At 39.8% G+C, this 19,069-nt stretch overlaps 1 protein-coding gene and 1 pseudogene across 1 annotated transcript; both read right to left on the bottom strand.

Annotated features, from left to right (window-relative positions):
* Positions 1-714: 714 nt before the first annotated feature.
* LOC113911417 (olfactory receptor 2A1/2A42) lies at positions 715-9,564 on the bottom strand. The gene is made up of 3 exons (XM_027573986.1): positions 9,503-9,564; positions 9,223-9,378; positions 715-1,660 (listed from the first exon to the last, which is right to left on the bottom strand). Exon 3 carries the CDS (start codon positions 1,654-1,656, stop codon positions 715-717), a length of 942 nt encoding a protein of 313 aa, XP_027429787.1. The 5' UTR covers positions 1,657-1,660; positions 9,223-9,378; positions 9,503-9,564.
* An 8,241-nt stretch (positions 9,565-17,805) lies between these two features.
* On the bottom strand, positions 17,806-18,749 carry LOC113911533 (annotated as a pseudogene).
* Between the last annotated feature and the right edge of the window lie 320 nt (positions 18,750-19,069).

Genomic DNA, 19,069 nt, shown 5'->3' with positions numbered 1-19,069 from the left:
TCCTCCTAGTGAAGAGTATGTGTTTGTCCCGAGAGAATCACAGATACTCTTCTTAAGCAGGTGAGAAGAGTTTATAAACAAGTGACCACCAAAAGCCCAGGGCAGGCTGGAAAGTGGATTTCATTGGGTGATTCCCTGGGATGCCAGCTGAATGTGTGCAGACTTACTTTCGGACCACAGAAATTTATAAGACAGATTATAAGGTTTAACAAAATCAGCGTTCCCCTAAGTCTAAGTAGGCATTTAGGTACATTTACTATTTATAAGTGGAAGTACAATTAAGGGGAAATATCCTAATATGGAGTAAAAAGGGAAAAAGGTATCAACAGGTCCTAAGTCTCTGTGGCTACAATATTTTAAAAAATGGTCACTGACGTGGCTACATCCGGTAAAGCCTGCATTCTGCTATTATTGAGCACACCTGTTGAAGTCACAGGTAGAGTGTCTATTTTAACCTTTTGGGACCCACAGCAGTGGATGAAGTCAATTTACTCCTCTAGGTGCTCTCAACTGACTGTGCAGTTAGATGAAAGAATATATTTGATAGAATTATATATAATGAATGCAAAAAACCCCAAGTACTTTCTGGACAGAAAAAGGGAGTGCTTTACAGAATCTCTTGGATTATTCAGTCTCAGATATAAAGAGTGAGAAGCTTAGGTGGTACACAGTACCCAAGGCTCCAGGGAACTACTGAGCCTAGGGATTCCAATGTCACTCCAATTGGGAATGACTTTCCTTGTACAGCGCTCTCCTCAGGGCACCCTTGACCTCTGCGTTCCTCAGGCTGTAGATCAGTGGGTTCAGCATAGGGTTGAAAAAACTGTAAAACAAGAAAAGGATCTTCTGCTGTTCCTCAGGATGGTGGGATTTGGGGGCCATGTACATGACAATGGCACTGCCAAAGAAGAGCCCCACCACACAGAGGTGGGAGGAACAGGTGGAGAAGGCCTTCCTGCGGCCCTCCCCAGACCGGATCCTCAGGATGGCAAACAGGATGTGCATATAGGACACCAGCACCAAGCAGAGGGGCCCCAGTAAGATAAACACACAGGCCACAAAGATGACCACTTGGTTGAGCCTCGTGTCAGCACAGGCCAGCTTGAGGACGGACAGGATTTCACAGAAGAAGTGGTTGATTTCATGAGGCCCACAGAAGGGCAGCCTCAGGATGAGAACCACATGGACCAGGGCCAGCAGGGAGCCACATGCCCAGGAAGTCACCACCAGGGTGACACAGACCCTCCAGCTCATGATGGCAGAATATCGGAGGGGGTGGCAGATGGCCACAAACCGATCATAGGACATCACCACCAGAAGAAGACATTCAGTATGAGCAAAAGTCAAGCAAAGAAAGGTCTGTGTCCAGCAGCCAGCAAAGGAGATGGGCTTGTCTGGCTTCAGGAGGTTCACCAGCATCTGGGGCACGGTGTTGCAGGCATAGGCTATGTCGACGATGGCCAGGTGGGAGAGGAAGAAGTACATGGGGGTGTGCAGTCGGGAGTCCAGCCAGATGAGCCCCAGGATGATGCTGTTCCCCAGCAGGGTGCAGGCATAGAACAGAGAGAAGAGCCCAAAGAGAACCATCCGAATTCTTGGGCCAAAACAAAATCCTAGTAGAATGAACTCTGTCACTGCCGTCTGATTTTCCCCCATTTCACTATGAAAAAGAGAAAATGGAAAGCTTGGGATGGAATTGTCAAAAAAAAAAAAAACATCTAGACATATTATACATTTTGTCATTTTTAGAAGATAAACTTTTAAAGTTAACAATCCAGTTACACATTAAGTTAATCACTTAATCTGACAACCAGTTTTACAGAATTGGGATTATGTCACCAAGGACAGATTACCTAGAGCCAATGACACTGTAATGGGGAGGAAGAATGTCAAGCCAAAGATGGAATAAAGTAACCATTAAATACGGATTATCTTGGAGCTGCACATGCCAGAATTATTAAGAGAATTGCTGGAGTGTAGAGGTCATCAGTCATGGAAGGACTCCAGATATGAGAATTAGAGGAGCCTAGGGAAGAGACGTGAAAATCCAGTTTCTCATTAGAAATATCAACCGTGTGGCTTTCAGCAACAGAAATCCACCTTTGCACTTTAGAGGAGCTTATGTGATGAAAGAAGGAGCATCTTCTGTGACTGTTTAGGGTCGCTAAGAAGGAATCAGTGGATGGGTTACATACGGGCTCTATTGACTGTGCTTTACTGTGGGTGATGGATACAAACCGACAATTGGCCATTTAGCAATCTACTGATTGATTCCTAGTTACTGATTTACCAAAAAATGGTTCCAAATAACAATCCATAAACTTTGTAGGAATTGGTTTTTTGGCAGGCTGCCCAGTGTTCATGTATCATAAGTCTAGACTTTGTGGGCAGGCGTGTAAACAAGTATGAGGTTAGGCATTCACGCTTGATTTGAAGGCTGTGGTGTGTATGGATCCGTGTGAAGACATTTTAAGATGCAGTTCCCTATATGCACTATTTGTAATTCATTTCATCTCTACTTCTATTAAAAGAGCAAATCCAGGTACTAATATAACTAAGAAAGGCCATACTTGGAATGATGCTGTATGGCTTAGCATTTGCATCATGTACCCTTGTGAAATTCAAAACCACAAGAAACAGGGACACCTAGGTGGCTCAGTCGGTTAAGCATCTACCTTCGGCTCAGGTCATGATCCCAGGGTCCTGGGATCGAGCCCCACATTGGGCTCCCTGCTCAGCAGGGAGCCTGTTCCTCCCTTTTTCTGCTGCTTCCCCTGCTTGTGCGCGCTCTCTCTCTGTCAAATAAATAAAATCTTTAAAAAAAAAAACCCACAACAACCATTTATTAAAAAATGAAATCTGCCTTACTTCGATAAGAATTGCTAAATGCTTTATAGATAACGAATTTAAAAATTTTTGGCAAAGAGCTAATTTAGTGAATTTGTCATTTACAGATTGCTATAGCAACACACTGGTGGTCAGGTATTCGAGGCTTCTATGAATTCGTGATGTGCCAAATAGTAATTGTCTTGTCCTTAAATCCTTAGTAATGGCTTCCTCCCTATACCTTGTAGAAATCAGCATCTTTCTAGTGCACGCATTTTGTTGGTGCCTTTACTAGGCAGAAATAACCTGAGGCTGAACTATTGAACTTGTGCCTTCTTGCCTCTGAAGAAAAGTCTCTCCGGAATTCCCATAAAGAAAGATGCTGCCGGTTTACGACCCTGGTCCAGGGTCATTAATTCCAACGGAGACATTAATGAGATGCTCCCTGAGGAACTTGAGAATAAGAGAAATAACACTGCTTCTTGAGAAGTAAAACTTGCAAAATGCACTTATCATGGATGAGAACTGGAGAAGGAAACATGACAACCCAAGCAAACGTGTAGGTGAGGGGTGTGAGTCCATCCCGAACTCCACTCAAAGTGCTTTGCTGCAATCTCACAGAACCAGGAAGTGGGGAGGATCTGACTGTAAGTAGGGGACCCAAATGTAACAATTTGGGTGCATGTCTGCAGGAAGGCTGAGGAATAGGGAAGGGGGTGATCCAGGAGGGCTGGTGTTTGCCAGCACCTCTTTCTGTACTGTCCAGGGAATGAGAAAGCAGTTCTCCTGGGGGTTCTGTATCCTCAGTCCAGGTGGCTTGAGTGAGCAGTGATCAGTAACCCTCACTCTAAGATCTCCAGTGAATGCCCTCTGCTTGGGGTCCAGGCTCACCAATTAACCATGAGGTATTAATTTGCCTTCCTGTGCAGATATTTTGACAAAGAGGGAATGTGCTACTAAGCAAAGCTCTTGCCAATATTTTTATAATAAATAATTCCATTCAGGATTATGCAATGGTTCCTTTTTTTTCTTTTTTTAAAAGATTTTATTTATTTGAGAGAGAGAGAATGAGAGAGAGAGAGCACATGAGAGGGGGGAGGGTCAGAGGGAGAAGCAGACTCCCCGCCGAGCAGGGAGCCCGATGTGGGACTCGATCCCGGGACTCCAGGATCATGACCTGAGCCGAAGGCAGTCGCTCAACCGACTGAGCCACCCAGGCGCCCATTTTTTTTTCCTTTTAGTTCGAATAGTAGGATATGGATGGAAATGTATATACTTAACAAAATTTCCAGAGCTAGATCTATAAAGTGGGGACCAGGCCTGGGACAGAGATAACCTCATTAAAATACAACCCAAAAACAGTTTGTTTGTCTGAGCAGCTAACTGGGACCCGAAGGACATCCCCATTAGATCCCTCTCTAGAATCAACAAATGACTTTTTTAGAATAAACATTATCGATAAATGTTTATTACGTCATCAAGTCACAAATGGATTAACTAATGGATACATCAAGTCACTAATAGATACTATGAACTCCTAAAACATGACCAGGGCTTATTTATTTTTTTAGAATTATATAAAAAAAATTACTGTGCTAGGACAGCCCTTTACATTTATTTGGAAAATCCATACAAAGCATATGAAAATACTTAGTTGTGAAAATGCATTTGAACCCACATCTTATAAAAAGTATGATATCTTTATTCAGTCCTTCCTTAATTGATTTTGCAACTTCCAAATGGTTACAGAAAGAAAAAGAAAATTACTTGCAAAGTCTGGATCTCTTTGAAACTTAAAGGGACAGACGAGACAGGAGGGCCTAATGAAGACATTAAGATTAAGAACAGTTGCCATGGGGCACCTGGGTGGCTCAGTCGGTTAAGCATCTACATCCGACTCTTGACTTTGGCTTCAGGTCATGAGCTTAGGGTCGTGAGATCGAGCCCCACCTCTGGTTCCCTGGTCAGCAGGGAGTCTGCTGGAGACTATCTCTCCCTCTCTCTCTGACCCTCCCCCTGCTCAGGCTCAGGCGCTCTCTCTCTCTCTCTCTCTCTCTTGAAAATAAAGAAATCTTAAAAAAAGAACAGTTGTCATATGGGCTGAAAGTCTGCTTTCTTTTACAGGACTGGGTCATAATATATACCTTTGAACAGGAACAAGTGTACTCATTTTTGTAATTCTGGCACTTACAAAATGTTTTTCGAGTGAACAAATGAATGAATGAATGAATATACAAGAATAAGTGAATGCCTAAATATTGAATTTTTGGACCGTCCTTGCACTGGGTCTGGAATTTCTGCCTTGTTTAAATCCTGCTTGTCCCATTAAGGACATTCTTACGAGGCAAAAAAAAAACAACACTGAACTAGAATCTCCAAAATATTTAAGCATCAGACAGTTGAAAGACACTTCTATTTTCATTTTTCCCCATATTTTATTTTATTCTACATGATACTGAAAGCCTCTTACCTGAATCAATGGATTAACTTTGCTAAAGGACTGGCAGAAGTGAAAGGAGGAAGTACAAAAGAAATTAAATATATCTCAGTTCCAAATGTAACATTCAGACGTTTTGTGCTATAAATGATGTATCTTATATGTATATACCAGTTAGCAATTTAAAAATTGGCAAACTGATGACTAATAAATTATCCAGTGTCTTCATGGTTTCAAAGTAAATATCTAAGATTGAAATCATTTCTTTACACAGGAACAAACCTGCCAGTACTCGATGGGGCCTAGGTTTCAAAAGTAAAATTTAAGATCTGATGAGCTGACAAACTCTTTTCTAATGCTGTAGGCATGAGTCACACAGCATTCCTGAAATGAAAACTATTTTTTAAATCTTTAGTTCAACCGAAGTATTAGATGGTGTACTCCTAAGTAATACAAAAAATAATCATTACTACTAATGTACTCAATAGAACACTTCTCTTTTAATTCAAAATATTTTAAAGTTTCTTAGAGTTCCCTCCATGACCCATGTGTTATTTAGAAGAATGTTGTTTAACCTCCAAGTATTTGGGGATTTTCCAGCTCACTCTCTGCTTCTGATTTTTACTTCAATTCCATTGTGGTCTGAAAGCCCACATTGTGTGACTTCTATTGTTTTGAATTTGTTCAGGTGTGTTTTATATCCCAGAATATGATCTACCAGGGTGAATGTTCCATGTTGAGCTTGAGAAGAATGTGTATTTTGCTCTTTGTTGTTGGATAGAGCAGTCTATAGATATTCATTATATCCAGTTGATTGATGGTGTTGTTGAGTTCAGCTATATCCTTATTGATTTTCTGTCTGCTGGGTCTGTTTCTGATGAAGGAATGTTGACGTTTCCAACTCTAATAGTAGGCTCATCTATTTCTCCTTTAAATTCTACTGGTTTGGGCTCATGTATTTTGATGCCCTGTTGCTAGGTGCATACATGTTAGCATTATGTCTCCTTGGTGAACTGACCCTTATCATTATGTAATGTTCTTCTTTATCCCTGGTAACGTCCTTGCTCTGAATCCTCTCTCGATGGTTATGTCTCCCTGTCTCTGTTCCTCTGCCTCACTATATCGTTGTCTATTCCCCTTTATGACATTCTCTCTGTTTCCAATTTTCCTTATCTCTTGTCTACAATTTCCCATTCTCAAAATCTTTCTTATTTCCTCCTCCACAGTGTTTCTAGAGACATTATCAGTAGTTCCATATTTGAGTGGTTTCTAGAAGATTATGATTACATAGAAAGTCTACATTCAGGTTAATTGTCTATATTCAGGTTGTCTTATAAGACATATATATATATATATATATATACATATATATATATATATATATATATAACCTTCTGAAATACTATCTTGCAATTCATAATAGCAATAATATCTGTCAACACATTTATCTGGGATATGGAAATATTGCCTCTTGGTACCATAATGGCCAATTAAGGGCTTTCTACTTGTACTTCAGAATTAATTTAACAAGAACTTACATTTAAAATAACCTTAGATTGAAGAAATCTTTTTAATCTGGTCGGTGATAAAAAGATCATATATTGGATCAGGCATTGTGCCCAGAACAGTGTAGGTGTTCAATGACTATTGACTAACTCGATACCAGTTTGATTAAATACAAGAAAACAAAACATTAATGAGCTCTCCACATTCTGCCTTGAGCCAGATTCTCAAGCAAAAAGAAAAAAAGAAAAAAGAAAAAATCCAAAAACCCACACAAAAAAAGTCCCCAAATATTGAAAGTCACTGTAGAATTGCAATGAAAGAGCAGGGGGTCAGACACACATTTACTACTTGTATGACCCTGAATATATTTCTTAACCTCTCAAGCCCTATTTTATCACTATTTTGAAAGGAGTGACAGTACTATTTTATAAGATTGTTGTGAAGATTGAGATAATACATATTAATGAGGATAACGTGTTAATTGATTAATTGAGATAATACATTGAGCCTATTCCCACTGCACGATGAACACTCAATAACTCGGATCAATTATCATCAATCTTCAACAGTTCCTTGACTAGCCTATGACTGTATGGATCAGACCAGCATGGCTTCTTCCTGGTGCCATTAGTCCCTGGGATCACTCCCCTTCTTGGTCATTACCCTTTTTAAGTCAGTTTTGCAAAGTCTTCATAACAATGTAAGCCTACAATGTGAGTTTGTGGATAATATGTTGCTGAAAGACTAGTAAAGCAGATTTTGCCTCTTGACCTTTTGATGTCCTTCTTGGGAAAGAACACAATCAGTTGAAGAGATATTAGGGATTAAAAAGAGCACAAAACTGTGGCAAATTGTTAAAAACTGAACAGATTGTCCTCTACAAAACAACTCCTTCCCTTTCCTGCACTTCCTCTAACCACCTCACCACAGACACACACACACTCACTCACATATATTCCAGGTCTGGGAAAGTCTAACGTTTAAACGTTGGGTACTTACTGTGTGCCTGATACTGTTCTCCAAGCTCTAGGTAATGGAAGAGCTGTGTGTAGATTATGTATTGTGGTTTTGTTGACATAAACACAAGGACTAAACTAATGTCCATTTTTCTGAAATGTAAAATCACTTGTACTATATCCCAGTGTAAAGTTCTTTGGCTTAACAAAATTATTTTACATATTTAACCTAAATCCATCATACAGAAATTTCTTACTCTTTACCTAACATCACCATCCACAGGTTATTGCTTTCATGCAGCTACTTTCCACTGTAAAAAATGATATGAACCAAATTCTATACATAATTATTTGTGAGCAATATGTTCAACTAACTTAGCATTGATTTTTCCTCAAAACAGCCCCATAGCAGAATAATAATCAGCCCATATTTAAACAGAACTGAAGTTCCTTATCTGTGCTTAAAAAGATAGTAGTTAACAGTGTGATAGTCCACAAAAAAGTAGGTGCTACCACATGTCTAACAGGAATTAATGATATAGTATAATAAGGTAACCTGGTTAGCTCCCACATTTGGACTCAAGGACCTCAGAAGGGAAAAGCACCTGAAGGTTGGGCAGGATCCTGCTTTCTGGGAGCTTCTGTGGGAGCTGCAGAACCCCCACTTCTGTGCCTGATCAAAAATGTGGCAGAGTCCTCATCCCCAGCAGGACCCACGATTAGACAACACAGCCAGCCACAGAACACACCTTTAAGACAACATTACAGTCCCTGAATACTTGGCATTATTTGGATTTCATGAATCCCAGCACTGCCCTAATTCGCAAACCTGCAGACGGTTCAGGTGAACCTCTAAGGAAGCAGAACCAGCGCGATGGTGAAGAAGCTCCCGTCCTTCCCCTCTGTCCTTCAGCTTCTCCCCACTGTAGTCTGGAACCCTTGTGGAGCAGCAGAGGTGGGAAGAAAGGACCCTGAAAAATCAGCTGATTCCAAGCAACAAGTCAAGCTGTGGAGATGCTGGAGAGAGCAGGTTACGGAGGCAGGGAGCAGAATGGGGAGTCCGAGGAGAGCCAAGATGTCCCAGTGGGGCTTATTAGAACATGTCTGAGGAGGGGTTTTCTAGGGCACAAACTACCCAAGTAGGTCAACCTCGGAAGTATTCTCTAATCTCTGTTCTGAAGTGAGGAGATTCCAGGTCCTGTCCCTCAGGGGAGGGGAGGAGAGAACCCTCTCTAAGGCAGCTTCCCCTCTGAGCCACTATTTGTCCCAGGCGGGTGGAGATATTTGCTGTGGAAGATGTTCTCATGTTTATTTCTCTCGAGAAATAAACTAGAAATAAACCCTCTAGGAAGGCTAGGAATTTCGTATCCAGCAATTGTGTTATAAATTAATGAGTTTGTTATAGTTTGTTATAGTGTGATCCTCAGCCTGCTGGGGTTATGGGAGAAGCTTGAGGAAAGTCTTGTACAGGTTATTACGTTTTGAGAACATGCTTACCCGGGCTCCAACTGTACATGTCTATTGTGAGGAAAACCACATATTCATCCAGGGACACGGCAATTTTGCTCCTGATTATATAAAAAGGCTGGTGTGTAGTAGGCAATCCATAAACACTAGAATCCTTTCTTCTTTCTCTTTTCACACTCAGGTGAACTACAGAAAATATGAAAAGTAGGAAACTCATGTAAACAAAACTCCTGTGGAAAAAAAATAGGACATGTTTTTCTATATTCAACACCATGAAAACATCAGTTATAAAAAGTCATTTTAGGGGTACCTGGGTGGCTCAGTCTGTTAAGCGTCTGCCTTCTGCTCTAGTCATGCTACCAGGGTCTTGGGATCGATCTCCATGTAGGGCTTCCTGCTCAGCGGGGAGATTGCTTCTCTCTTGCCCTCTGCCCTTTCCCCCTGCTCGTGTGCTCTCTCTCTCTCAAATAAATAAATAAACTATTTTTAAGAAAAGTCATTTTAGAGTATAAAAATAGAAAGTTTTAACTAAGACAACCAGAAGTTAAATATAAAATTTTATGATACCAAACAAACTAAAATGTAGGAAATGCATCACCTCAAAATAATGTGTTTTCTCTTATGTATCACATTGATGCAACTTTTAACCTGTACACAGTTTCTAAAAGTGGTAGAGTGAGACAGGAACATATTCAAAATATAAATATATACAAAGGAAAATAACAGAGAACAGATCCTATTTGATATGAATATTCTCTCAAGTGTTTACTTCATATGCCAGCATGCAGAAATCAGGGAACTGCCTTTCATGAGCAAGCACTAAAGGGAAAACCTGTGTAAAGAAGGGTTTTAGAGAATATATTTCTGTTATCAACACATTAGGAATATTGGTAATAGACATTTTGATAAAAATGAAAACTTAAAGGTTAACCAGTAATTCAGTGTAACATTTGGGGTTATCACACAAACAAAAATTTAGGAAAATCCTTCAAGAACCTAAATGTCAACATCTATAAACTCAAAATTGTTAATATTCTGTTAAAATTAAACTGAAATAACTTTTATCTTGATAGTGCTTACTATTTAAAGAGAGTAACCATGACATAAGTACACAAAAGAACATGCAGAAAAACACAGGATTAATTGAGACAAAAACATCTACGGGCATATAGGGCATTTGATTTCACTGGACTTTTACATTTGTACTTTTTATGCATAAAGTCAAGTACTGCTAAAATTTGACCATAGAGTTCATTTGACTGTAACTCAGAAAAAAATCAGCATAAAGCGGGTGGATTTCACTGTCTGTCAAAGTAAATTACAGTAGATATTTTGCACAAAAAGCAGAAAAAAATGTTGTGAGAAATGCACAAGACATGAGTGAATGCATTTTCACGATGGCATGACAAAAATGTATTGGTAGAGAATGCAAATGGTAATGTCAATTGTATTTTTTTTTAATTCTTAAAATTTGTTTAAGGATTTATTTATTTGAGAGAGAGAGAAAAAGAGAGAAGGGGAGAGAAGGAGAGAGTGAGCAGGGGAGAGGGCAGACAGAGAGGAAGAGTGAGTATTAAGCAGACTCTCTGCTAAGCACGGAGCCAGAGGTGGGGCTCACTCTCAGGACCCTGAGACCATGACCTGAGGCAAAACCAAGAGTTGAACACTTAACCGACTGAGTCATCCAGGTGCCCCTCAGTTGTATTTCTTAACTAATTATGAGTTAAAAGGGCAGAAGTTTGTTTGGAATCCTTAACAACAGGGAAGGAGGCAGCAGAATTTACAGGGGTTATTTTTAGAGACTATTTATGTCAGTTGCTAGTGTTATCTTAAGGAAGACATAGCTCCTTAAAAGGTGTGTTCTTCCCTTCCTTGTACAGAGTTGTCTCGGGGCTGCACCTCCCAGCTCCCTCATGCACCTGGTGGTGAGAGGTGGTGTCATGGTCTTACAAAAGGAACATAAGCAGAAACGATGTATGCCACTTATAGAGCTGCAGTGGGTATGAAGTGGGTTATGCCTCCTGCACAAGGGCTCTCCCCAGCACTGGCTAGAAGTGAAGGTCTCCAAGGCCAGGAGGATGGTGGGGCGGTGAGACAGAAGGTCCGTTCATCACCACATGACAGACTGTGCCATTTACCTGCATAGGAATTAACAACATGAGTGAGAAGTACACTTTCGTTCTGTAAAATCACTTTGATTTGGGGCTTTATTTATTACACCTTTACCCACAAATACATTGCTCAGCATTTTTATGGAGATAAAAGGAATGAGGAAAGTATTAGCAGCTTCTAAGATCAATTCACATGGTGAAGAGCACCTATCTCCTTACGGCACAATAAACTGGGTTTTTATTTATGTCAGGCAGTTGCCTTAGAGTCTGGGGAATCACAGGTCACTTTGAGTGTTATTTTGGTTTCTCGTTCAAATTATTTCAATTAATAACATAGGTTACCCTACCTAAACATTACAGCATAATACTGAACAATGAAGTAAATAGATACAAAAGGATATTTTCAAAGAGATGCCTTGATACAATTTAGCAGTCGAACAAGATTCTGAACTGCTTTTAACTGCTTAATTTTGACTTTCACTAAGATATATGAAAAACGTGTACTGATAAATATTTGAGAACTTAAGGGACCAGAGGTGCCTTGAGAGAAGGTTTTTAAAAAATTATATCAATACATGTTCACTGTAAAATTATCAAAAAACACAGAAGTATATATTTCTTAAGCTTACTCCTATTTCTAAAAGCAACTTATATTGACTCTCAGTGTTCACCATCCTTGCATTCAGACATTTGTAAACACATATACACACATACACACACACACGTGTGCCCACATGTACACATGCAGATGTATGAATTCATGAAGAGCTAGAAGTTTCTCCTACAAAATGAAAAAGAATTTTTAAAACGTGACTTACTTTCTTCATTTAACTATATTGATGAGCAATTTCTACTGTAGACCATTTTAGATAATACTTGTTCTTTTTAATATACTGCATACTTATTATAATTCACTCAATCCAAAATTAATAAATTTTAAATTATGTGGAATTTTTTATAATAAATTTCAATTCAAAATCCTTGAATACATTTCTTTGTGCAATTACATATGTTAAGTATTTCTCTAGACTAGGTTCTTAGGATTCATATTCCCATTTAATGCTGAATAGATATTTCCAAATTTTTTAGCATTAAAATCTGTGCCTATTTATACTTCCACCAACAATGTGTGGATGTTTACTTTGACCCACATATTCACCAACTGTACAGAGCATTGGCTTCCCCCCCCCAATCTGTTGGCTAAAACATAAGTTTTCATTTTAAAGATTTTCCTGATTAAGGATGAAGACGTCTTCATATTTATTATTGACTTAGTTTTATTCTGTGAATAGTCTGTATCTACATATTTTTGTTTACTTTTTTCATGGATTTGTATATTATTACCCTTCTGTTTTATATATGTTAAAATATATTAGGTATATTATTATCCCCTTTCTTAGGATGAATTTTCAGGCCATTGAAAAATTCAGTCTTACTCTTCTTGAGCTCTAGTTTATCGTAAATAGGCAAAGCTCCACAGGTCAGGCTCTGTGTGGGGGACAGTCTAACTTAGTTATAAACATGGTCTTCAGCTTTTGGAAGACTTAGATGAGAGTCCTATTGTGCCCCTCACTAGCTCTGTGATCCCTGAAGGGTACTTAACATCTCTGTGCCTTGATTTTTTTCATTATGAATGAAATCTAATGGTAAAACTTACCTCTGGGAATTGCTGTAAAGATTAGATTGATATTAATGGATGTGTCCTCATAGAACAGTACTTGATGTGAAATAAGCAATCAGTAAATGCAAACTCTTAATATTATTATGCCAGTTATACAACACCAGACAAAGATCTGGGACTCTTTGCAAATAAACAGTATTCTTAATCCTTTCCAAACAGGATAACAAACTTTTTTCTTTTTTTTAGGGAGGACAGTTCATATGGAATATGTCTTATTCTCTATATATTATGCCATCCATAGTTCCAAGATCATTAATATATATAAACTCTTCACTAGTTTGGTATTTACTTTTGAATTCCTACTATGTGCAAGGTTCAGGAATTAATTGTATTCAGTTATTCTCAAAATAATCCATTTAATTTTGTCTCCTAGTAAGAGAAAAAAATCGAAATGCTAGAAAGTTAGCAGAGAGGCATAGAATTAGAGGTACTTATAGATCGTTTAGTCTGACATTTCATTTTACAAGTGGGAAAATTAATGCCCAGAGGAATTAAGTGATTTTTCTAAGGTCACATGGTAGTAATGTGGTAGAATTGGCAGAATTGAGATAAGAACCCAGATGTTCTGCCTCTGAGCCAGCCCTCTGAGGGTGAAACCAGACTGTGCTCACAAACACACCTCTTCTCTTGGCCCAACGGTGTTACACAAATTAAAAGCAAACAAATAGTGGAGAACAAGCAAAACAAAACAAAACAAAACAAAACAAAAAAACCAGATGAAATTGAAGCAGTGATCTAGTCAAAGTTCATCAAGAAGGAAGGAAAGCAGACCCCTGTGGTCTGGGAAAAGACATCACAACTGTGACATCCTGTGAGACCCCATTCCAGCTCTCCTTCCCTTTTTCTCCCTAAGAACCCTAGATTTAACAATGCTTCTCTTTTGCATTAACATTCGAAGTGTGGTCTGTGGCAGCATCAGCAAGATAGGAGAGATTGTTCAAAATGCAAATCTCTGCCTATCCCATTCAGGCCTGCTGAATCACAGCCTGCATTTCTGCAAGATCTTCCTGCATTTCTGCAAGATCTGCACCAGTCTACACCATCTAACAAAGAATCAACAATCATCCTACAGGTCGGTGCGCACGCCACATGCCAAAGACACTGGGGAATCCAATTCCAAATGGCTTGTGAACTAGCTCCCACATACAGCATCCCACCCTCTCATTTTCAGTAGTTACAACCCCTAATTCTCCACCATCTTGCAAGACAGAGGAGGAGTCACACCCTCTGCATGGCTGCTGGGCTAGCACCAGCACCACCTGGCATACCGTAGAGGCTCTTGCAATTTGGCATGCTCTTTTTTAAAAGGCTCATATCCTCTCTCCTACATCATAGAAAAGAATACGCATAGCTCTTTTTTTTTATAGTAAGGGGGAAATACTTTCTAATATGTTTGTAATTCCCCCACAATCACTGGCAAATGAGACATAATTAATCACTAATGTTCACCCTGTAAGGAGAAACTTTTGCAAGCACTGAGTGCATTCGAAACTAAAAGGGACTAATGGACAAGAAGATGTCTAACTTTCAAAGGGTAATGGCTGCTGGATTTCAGTTACATATTTTATGAAGCTACATTTTTTTTTGGATAGGAGTCTAGGCTAAATGATCACAGATGAGTCAGCATTTATTGACTACTATGACATGAGCCTGGTCTAGCCATCGAAGACGTAAGTATCAGAAGGTCCTTTACAAAAGGATCATTCAAAGTTAATCTAGATTGGATTGACTGGATCTGAATTCTAATTCCACTACTTAATATTTTTATGACATCGAGTATGTTACCTAATTCTCCAAACCTTAATTTCCCTTCTATAAATGAAAATACCATTAATACTTCACAGCTCTGATGTGAGGATTACATCTGAAGAATTTAACATAGTGCCTGGTACACAGCCATTACTAAATAAATTTTAGCTACAATTATTTCCTATCATACTCTGTTTTGCAAATAAAAGGATTTTGGAAAATGTAGAAGTCCTAAGATAGTTTAACATTGAAAACTGTGTGTAGTTAACTGATAAAGGTTCATTAATGTACCCTACCAGTGCTTGCTGAGTGCCTCCTATGGGCTAGGCAGTGTGCTAGTGTGGATGAAAAAGGGGTGAACAGATTCCAGTTTCCGCCCCCGGGGAGTTCCCATCTTACCTGTGAAACCTGATACCTACCTGAGCAATGTTCTATAAATGCCACCTGAAAGATCGTAACAATTCTCAACACCAAAAATGAAATCTAAATTCCTTTGTCTTGGGAAAGGCCTCCTTTCGATAAAATACTATCAAGTATCCATTCTAATCCTACTCCATCACTACTGCATCAACGTGAGACCGAATCATCTGTCTTCTCTTCCACTTCCCTGCTCCCGGTGCCGCTCATGGTCAGGGCCCTCCTTGGTCTCTGACCCTTGGAGTCAGGTTCTTCCTTGTTACCACACCCACTGTTTACATTTCCTTTTACAGTCAAGGTGCTTCCTCTAGCAAACGAAAGCTTCTGTCTGAAGCCTACCGCCCGTCACTTGTTCTTAGTCACTGGTTTTGTTTCACTGCCTTGATTTCTCTGACCATTATCCACAGATAGCTCCAAAGAGGCCATGTTACCCAGTGGTTATGACTATAAGGTCAAGAATCTGATTGCCTCGGTTCAATCCTGGACTAGACAGTCAGCATCTGTGATACTGGGCAAGTTACTCAACCTCTCTGCACTTCAGTTTCCCTATAAGTAAAGTGGGGATATTGTTTTTTTTTGCCTCAAAGGACTGTTTTGAGAGAGAGAGAAAGAGAGAGGGAATGAGAGAGAGAGAGAGAGAGATTATGGTGTTATTATTTTGCTGTATTGGTTCTGGGTTTTAGCTCAACTAAATCACCAATCTCAGTAAGAATGGCCTTTATTCTCATCTTCTTTATGTTCTATGTTCCTCTAGAAGTCCAAAGATTTTTGTGACTCTGCCCTGAGGAGACATTGTCCATGACACCCAGGTTCTCATAAATGATCTCATCTTCTAGGCCTTATATAGATCAGCTCACTGTGGCACATGAGACTGGAAGTATACCCTCTTTCACAGAACACATCCATCTTTGGAATAATTTAGCTTTGTTCTTTATTGATGACACTGATGTTGGTATAGACAATGCACGTTGCTGTGGTTAAGTACTGAGGGCTTAATTTAACCACAACAGACTGTTGTCTGAACTAGACTGTCAAGGCAAAAACCTGACATTTGCTAGTTTCTGGTATGTGTGTTTATAATAGTGACAATAGGATCTTCTTCATGGCTTTGTTATGATGACTAAATGAGATGGTCCATGGAAAGCACTATCAGTACATAGTATATAGCACTGGGAGAGCAACTAACCAAAATGTTACTAGTATAAAAACCCATTTTGTTCTTACATTCAGTGAACTCTGCTGCCCACACACAGTAATTAAGAGTTGGGTTGAGTAATTATTGATTCCCAAGAGCAACACACTTATTCTTCTGAACAAGTCTTTTGTTCACTCTTATTATGAAATTACAAAAGACTGGATGCAAGTGGCCATCCTAGTCTCAAGACAGGTTAGAAAGTAGATTTTAGGGGTGGTTGGGTGGCTCCGTTGGTTAAATGTCCCACTCTTGATTTCAGCTCAGGTCATGATCTCAGGGTCCTGGGATCAAGCCCTGTGTTGTACTCCACGCTCAGTGAAGAGTCTGCTTCTCCCTCTCCCTCTGTTTCTCCCCCCACTGGGGTTCTCTGTCTCTGTCTCTCTTAAATAAACAAATAAAATATTTTTAAAAAGAGGGTGGATTTTATAGGTAACACCCTACAAAGCCATCTGAAATGTATAGGATTCATCCCTGATCATTGGATTTGTACTACAGAAGGAATCAGTAAAAATCAATCCTCTACCAAACCGGAATAGCCAGCTGTACTATACTAGCCACGTAACACTCTCTGGTCAAATTTCCTATTTCAAGACATCTAATGAGGGAAATGATGCACATGCAGACCAACCCAGATGGGAGTGCTGATAAAAAGACACCAGAAAAGTACATATTGAGATAGTCTGTATATCTACATAATTTACAGATCAACACTCAAAATTTTCTGGAGAATCCATAAACAGCCCAAATTGTTTTCTTTGATACCCCTTATAAGCCTGTTCAACAAGAGAATGCCCAGTTTGGCTCCTTTGCTAGCTACTAGTAACAAGTATATCTCTGAAGCTGTGAACAATATGCACTGTTCTCACACTGTCTACAGATTTTTCCTTCCCCTCTCCTTTGTCCTATATAGGACCTTGCATTGATTTTGTTCCTTCACTCAGCCTGCTCATTTATTCCCTGAATCAATCATGTTCATCCAAAATTTCTCACCTTCATGCAACACACTAAATAAATATCTGAGTTACTATTTAACAGTTATCTTTATCAGGGCAAGTACAACTTTAGGAGAATGGACAAGTGTGCCTCTGGATTTGGGGGGATGACTGTCCTTCACAGCAGCTCTTTTTTTTCTTCCAAATCTTATGATATATGCGGTTAGTGAGTTTAAACACTTAGGGTAGAGAGGTAGATAGAATGTATTCTACTTCTGGGACCCAGAAAATGAATTAAAACCATTTTTAATTTCACAGATATTAAATTCAGTGAGCAATAAAAGAAAAAAATCATATCTGATAAAATCACACTTGCTAGATAATCCATGAATGCAACATACCTAATATTTTTCATTCAAAGGAAGAGGGAAGGCTTGCTCTTGTGTCCTTTAGGCACATTTAAGATGAGAGTAGTGAAATTTTCTGGATTTAGGCAGCAATCAAACTCTTAGGCTGGCGATTTCAATGTCACTCCAATTGGGAATGACCTTCCTTGTACAGCGCTCTCCTCAGGGCACTCTTGATCTCTGCATTTCTCAAACTGTAGATCAGAGGGTTCAGCATAGGGTTGAAAAGACTGTAAAACAAGAAAAGGTAATCTTCTGCTGTTCCTCAGGGTGGTGGGATTTGAGGGCCATGTACATGACAATGGCACTGCCAAAGAAGAGCCCCACCACACAGAGGTGGGAGGAACAGGTGGAGAAGGCCTTTCTGCGGCCCTCCCCGGACCGGATCCTCAGGATGGCAAACAGGATGTGCATATAGGACACCAGCACCAAGCAGAGGGGCCCCAGTAAGATAAACACACAGGCCACAAAGATGACCACTTGGTTGAGCCAGGTGTCAGCAGAGGCCAGCTTGAGGACGGACAGGATTTCACAGGAGAAGTGGTTGATTTCATGAGGCCCACAGAAGGGCAGCCTCAGGATGAGAACCACATGGACCAGGGCCAGCAGGGAGCCACATGCCCAGGAAGTCACCACCAGGGTGACACAGACCCTCCAGCTCATGATGGCAGAATATCGGAGGGGGTGGCAGATGGCCACATACCAATCATAAGACATCACAACTAGGAGAAGACATTCTGTGACAGCAAAAGTCAAAAAGAGAAAGGTCTGTGTCCAGCAGCCAGCAAAGGAGATGGGCTTGTCTGGCTTCAGGAGGTTCACCAGCATCTGGGGCACGGTGTTGCAGGCATAGGCTATGTCGACGATGGCCAGGTGGGAGAGGAAGAAGTACATGGGGGTGTGCAGTCAGGAGTCCAGCCAGATGAGCCTCAGGATGAGCCCGTTCCCCAACAGGGTGAAGACAAAGAAGAGGGAGAAGAGCCCAAAAAGGCATATGTGCATCTTCAGGCCAAGATGAAATCCTAATAGGATGAATTCTACAACCACTGTTTGATTTTTCTCCATTTTACTATTAAAGAGAGAACCAGAAAGCTATTGACACAACTATTGTAAAACAACTCTTTTATTTATTGTTTCGTAAATTTTTGTTGTGTGCAAAATTGTTAGGAAACAACTTTAAGACCTCACTGAATTATAAAGAAGGAAGGAAGAAAAGCAGGAAAGAGAGAGAAAGAAAGATTGATTTACCTATGTAAACAAATTTAAATTAAGAGTCTGTCTTTAAGCTAAATTCTTAATCTGACATCTAGTTTTATAGAAGGGAATATGTCACCAGTGATTACCTACATTGAGCCACTGATACTGTGATGGAACAGAAAATAATC

Source organism: Zalophus californianus, chromosome 12 (genome assembly GCF_009762305.2).
Source record: "Zalophus californianus isolate mZalCal1 chromosome 12, mZalCal1.pri.v2, whole genome shotgun sequence".
NCBI lineage: Eukaryota > Metazoa > Chordata > Mammalia > Carnivora > Otariidae > Zalophus > Zalophus californianus.
This window is presented reverse-complemented; position numbering and strand designations above follow the sequence as displayed.